The 5,972-nt window shown below is 33.9% G+C and overlaps 1 protein-coding gene across 1 annotated transcript; it reads right to left on the reverse strand.

Annotated features, from left to right (window-relative positions):
- Positions 1-529: 529 nt before the first annotated feature.
- Positions 530-4,380, reverse strand: slbo (slow border cells). The gene is given in 3 exon segments (XM_036375102.2): positions 530-3,661; positions 3,663-3,721; positions 3,724-4,380. Coding segments are annotated over 3 exon segments (1,371 nt in total). The 5' UTR covers positions 3,865-4,380; the 3' UTR covers positions 530-2,490.
- Between the last annotated feature and the right edge of the window lie 1,592 nt (positions 4,381-5,972).

The following is a 5,972-nucleotide window of genomic DNA, read 5'->3' on the forward strand; positions in this document are numbered from 1 at the left end:
AAATTTCACTCATTCTGTGTCAACTCAATTTTTAATTCACGCCAAAGCATATGGAAGTAATTAACGGTACTTTTGCAATACGTATTTGGTATACCAAAACAAAAAATATATTTTCTTACAATTTGTAAAGTTGCGTGTTTCACAGTTTTGAGAATTTTTAGAATTCTTTTAGGTAAATTTAATAAACTTAACTCTGCGAAATGCGTTGCCACTTTTATGCTGTACTGTACTTTTAATTTAATATTCCTTATTAAATGTATTTACATATTTTGCTTTTTTGTATTTTGTTTTTTTATTATTAAATTTTACTTAAAACTTCTTTGGCTTATCTTACATGCTTTTACATTTAATTATATTAAATTATATTTTATTTGCAAGGGAAGCTATAGTTCTGGCTTTAAATATATTTTAAATAAGTACAAACCTTTGAGTAGACATTTACATTTATAAAAGAAGTTTTGGAAAATTATTAAGCATAAAGCATTGCAAAATTTAACAAGCTACATATTTTATTTAAATATTTTTATTATTTTTTTTTAATTTTTTTTCTTATATCTTTTTATTTGAATTTCACATAAGCTTAAAAGAAATGCATATTTGAGAGCTGAGCGCATAGTTTTGCAGTTTTGCGATGTTTTTGGACTGCGTTCGCTACTTTCTGACTGTTGTTGTTGTAGTTTTGGACTAAACTGTTTCTTTTTACCGTTATCTTGTGTTCTTGTAATTTTAAACCAGCAAGTAATATAGCATACTCGTCTTGGTTTCATGATTTATATACTTTTTTTTATTTTTCATGAAATAAGTTTTTGATGAAAATTTTATCGCCATTTCGATACTCTCATCTACTGTAAATGTTTTCAGACATTTCAAAGATTTCAAGACAGTTTTTTCACAGACGTTTTAAGCTAAATGGATTTTTTAAATACAAATTTATTTATTGGTAATTACCGAAGATTTCAGAACAGTTTATTTTTTAAAATAAAGTTTTTGGTGACCCGTTTGGAGACCCTCATCATATATAGCTAATAGTGTGCAGTGATTTAAGGTTGTGCTCTTGTCTAGAGACCCGATTTTTCAACGAAGTTTGCTACTCAAAAATAAAGTTCGATTGCTTCACCAATTTTTTAACTTTTTTTGCATTTTTTATTTATTCGATCTTAATAAATATTAATAATAAGAAATCTTCCATTTTTATTGGTTCAAACGATAGCGGGGTATTTAAAATATATTAATGCCAAATTTCATGGAAACCGACTGATTGAAACTTGTGGTATCGCATCGAAAAAAGTAGTTTCGAGAAAATTCCAAAAACTTTGTTAGTTAAGATCAAGCCGACCGATTTGCCACGGAGTAACTTTGAAAATGATTTGAATTTCGAAAAATCCTTTTAAGCAGACGGCTATGACTTCATAAACAATTTGAAGTTTGAAAAATCTCTTTGGGGATACGGCTTTAACTTCGAAAACAATTGGAATTTTGAAAAATCTTTTTGGGGGACGGTTAGAACTTCGAAAAAAAATTGAAATAAAAAAAATAATGGAAATTTTTAAAAATCCTTTTAGGGTGACGGCTTTGACTTCGAAAACAGTTTAAATTTCGAAAAGTCCTTTCAGGGAGACGGCTATGACTTCGAAAACAGTTTGAATTTCGAAAAGTCCAATTTGAATTTTGTAAAATTCTGTTAGGGAGGCAACTTTAACTTTGAAAATAATTCCAAAACGGCTATAACTTCGAAAACTATTTTTGAAAAACGTTAAAACTTCGAAAATAATTTTAATATCAAAAAATTCGTTTAGGGCAATGGCTATAAATTGGAAAAACGGCTATAAGGAAAAACCATTGGAATTTGGATAAAAATTTAAAAAGAGTCTATTTCCTTTTTTTCCTGGATTTTTTAAATATTTTGTAAAAAGCTTGTTAACTATGAACTCTCTCTCTCTCTTTTAAGTTGTTACTGCTGCTGAAATCTTTTGAATAACTTGAATAATTTCGCCTGCTTAGAAATTAATTTAAAAAATTATTTTAAAAAATTTTGTTTTTTAACAAATAAGTTATATTAAAATATTATAAAAGTATTGCTTTACACATATAAGTTATAAATACAAATACAAATATTATATATTCAGGTTTTCGAGGAATGCCTCTAATTCGACTCTCGCTTTAAACTATTTACATTTTACATTACAATTTACATACACTTTGCAGAGCTTGTATAAAAACTTAGACCTTACTATAATTTATTTAATGTTTCATAAGCACACAGCGATAAGAACTGCTGCTCGAAAATTTAACTAATACACGCACAAACACACATACAAATACGCATATAAGCGACTTCCACACACACACACACACCACACACTTATTTTCATACATATGTATATCAAAAACGTAGATCACGCACGCAAACGCACGTACGCCGCACGACTCGACACGAAACTCCAGCTCTTGGCTGCAAGCACTGCGCTTGCCGTTGTCCTGCTGACGCTTCTAAAGCCCATGATCGTTGGTGTTGAGGAAACTGCGGCACACGCGACTCACTTCCGGATTCGCATGATTCATCAGCTGCATGTAGATCTGTTTGTGTAACTGAATTTCGTTGGTCATCTCCTGCAGTTGACGCAGCAGCGCCTCTTTCTCCTTGAGCAGCGTTTTGACGCGCTCCTCCACTTCGCGTGAGCGCACCTTCGCCTTTTCGCGCGACTTGCGCACCGCTATGTTGTTGCGTTCGCGACGACGCCGATACTCTTCGCTGCCCTTATCGACATGTTTCAGTGACGATTTGCGTTGATGGTGCAGCTGTTTGTTGTGGTGTTTGAGTAGGTGTGCGCCGGCAGCCAAATGCGGTAAATTCACGGAGTGATGCGCCAACACATTGGCTGAGGTGAGATTGGTGAAATTGGGCGCTGCGCCGCCAACGCCATTGCTCATGCCACCGTTATTGCCCACCTGGCCATTGTTCGCCGCTGTTTGATACGGATTGTAGAGCCCATTGGCGCCGCTGTTTGTTATGAAAGCGGCAGCTGCTGCATTATTCGCATTGGTCTCTTGTAGGTGTCGACGATATTCCGGATCGATGGGTTCCTCTTTGATGGTGGACGAGTCAGAACCGACCGAGGAGTTCTCATCGCTCGAATTGTTGCTATATGCTGCGCCCGAATGCACCGCTTGCGGCATGTAGGCGAGTGCGCTGCGTCCATAATTGTGTTGTTGTGTGCGTAACGTTTGTTGTTGCAGTTGATGTTGTTGCAGCACCTTTGCCGCTGCGCTAACCATGCCGTTGGGCGGCAGCGTGGCCGACAAACCACCCGGACTGGTGACCATATCGCTGAAGATGCCCAAACCCTCCTGCTCGCGAAACTGATCGTCGATCAGATGTTGCAGATCCAAAGTGATTTCCTGCGCGGTCAATTCATCCAAATCGGATTGCGTGTATTGTTGTAGCATTTGCTTTTGCAGCAAATTATTCACGTTATTCACATTCGCATTAATGGCGGAGGCATTGTTGTTGTTGTTGAGCGCGGCGGCGGCATGCTGCATTTGATGCACCGCGTGTTGTTTAACCACCAGTCCAGCGTTTTGTTGTTGTTGTGCAGCAACAGCCGCGGCAGCTGCCAAATTACCCACATTATTGCTGTTGTTGTTGTTGGCATCTGTGCCGTTGCTGTTGTTGAGATTGCTGTTTGGGTTGTTGCTGTTAATATTGTTCGCATTGTTGTTGTTTTGCTGTTGCTGCCCACTGGACATGGCGGTCAGCGTGATCTGGCCGATGATCGCCTGCTGAGGCGGTGGCTGCTTTTTGAGGTCCAGCTGGGAGAGCGTCTGCACGGTGTCGTACATCTGTGGTGACTCCATATTGAGCATTTTTAGTTGTGCAAATGAAGGCAAAATCTTTGCTGTTTATACTGACTGTCTGACAGTTAGCAAGTTGTAGTGGGCTGAGATGTAGTTATACCGTTATTGCACAAATTGGTTGCGGCGGCGTGGCAAAACTTAGCACATATCAGAGAACTGCTTTCTAGTTCACTACAGTTATATTTTTATACTGTTTTTTTTTTTTTTTAAAGTTAATCACATTTAAATTTCTTTAGTAAAAAAAAATGTTTTTTATTTTTTTGTTTTTTTTTTTTCAAAGTTTGTCACATTTAAATATCTTCGCGTAATAACTCGTATAAATGTGTTGCAGTTCACTTATTGAGAAATGTTAGAAATTTTTTACATTAAGTTTTTTTTTTGGCTTTTATGCTCTTCTTCACTTTATAACTGAGGTAAAATCTTTGGATATTTCATTTGTAAATGTTGTCACACAGTTTTTTTAATCTAGTTCTTTAAATTAAAATTGTTTTTTAATTTTTTTTTTGTAGTTTATTTTTCAAATAACTTTTTTTTTAATTTTGTAAATTTTTTGAAATTAAATTTTTTTAATTAAATTATTTTAAATTTTAAATTTTTGTAAATAATTCTTTAAATTTATTTTGTAGTTTATTTTTTAAATTAAAGTTTTTTTAATTCATAAAATTTTTTAATTCAATTAAGTTATATATAGTTATTTTTTTTATTTATATATTAAATAAATTTTAAATTTTGTATATTTTTATTAATTTTGAAATTTTTTTTTTAATTTTATTTATATATATATTTTTTTTAATTTTTTTAAGTTATTTTTTAAATTAATATTTTAATTTTGTAAACTTTTTTTTAAATCAGTTTTTTAGTTTAAAAAATAACTTTTTAATTGTTATTTGTCTTAATTTTGTAAACTTTTTTAATATTAACTGTTTAATATAATTTATAAGTTTATGTTTTTAAGTAATTTTTTAACTTAACAAATTTTTAAAAATAATTTTGTAAATTTAATTTTTATAATTTTGTAATTTTTTGTTAATATTTTTTAACTTACTTTTTTTTTAATTTTTTGTTAAATTTTAATTTATTTTATATATCTATTTGCGCGTACATCATTTATTTTTTTAAAATATTTGTATATTTCTATATCAGTATATTTCACAGTTTTCGGAAATATTTATTTTCAAGTATTTTTTAATGTTATTTAAGTTTTCACAGTTCACGTATAATTCCATAAATTTGGTTTTTTTAGAATGCGCACAAATTATTTAAGCGCCCTTTAAATTTTATTAATAAATTTTAGTCAACTTTTGCATATACTTTTCTTGTTAGTTACTTCAAAATTGTATAACTGTCTTGCGTTATTATCATTACAGGCAGCTGTCTACGTCTGGAATATCGCGCGCGGCGTCACTTTTACTCAACAACCTTCCTCGGTTGACTGAAGTGTTTCACAAATGATGCAACCGATTTTATATTTTCCACTTATACGACGTGCGCGTCCGCATCCGCTCGCGAGTGTAACCAACTAACTAACTCACTCACTTGCACTTATCGCTGCTGTTGCTGTTGCTGCCTCTGCGGCGCTGTAATGACTCTTTGACAAGTCTTCAGCGTCTTCGTTTTGGCCCAATAATGACGAAGATGTCTTCGTAAGCTTACAGCAGTGTGCAGCGCACAACGAAAAAACAACGCAAACTGCCGAAAAACAAAGCGCACTTAGCTAGCCAACTATACAACCACCGACCAAGTAACCGAATCACCCGACCGCTAACAACTCGCGCACACAAAACCACAGTGACGTCGTTTATGCAATGACGAATGACGTGTACACGGGGAAGCTCGCCAGCTAGTTGCTGTAGGAAACACGTTCTCAGCACTTTACAAACTCCACGAGCAAATAGCTACGCCCAAAAAACGCTCAGCTTCTTTTTTAAGTGCTAAAACAGTTATTTACCTCGTAAGTCTCTAGAGTGAATACGAACGAAGCGTTCAACACGTCCTAGCGCCACAATTGGTAAATTGTAACTAAAATTTGACCTGCAATTCGTCGTTGTAATTCCCGCCATTAGCCGAAAAAACACACACTCCGAAGAAAGAGTACGAAAATGAAACGGGAAAGGCGA

This window comes from Bactrocera oleae, chromosome 4 (assembly GCF_042242935.1).
Source record: "Bactrocera oleae isolate idBacOlea1 chromosome 4, idBacOlea1, whole genome shotgun sequence".
Lineage (NCBI taxonomy): Eukaryota > Metazoa > Arthropoda > Insecta > Diptera > Tephritidae > Bactrocera > Bactrocera oleae.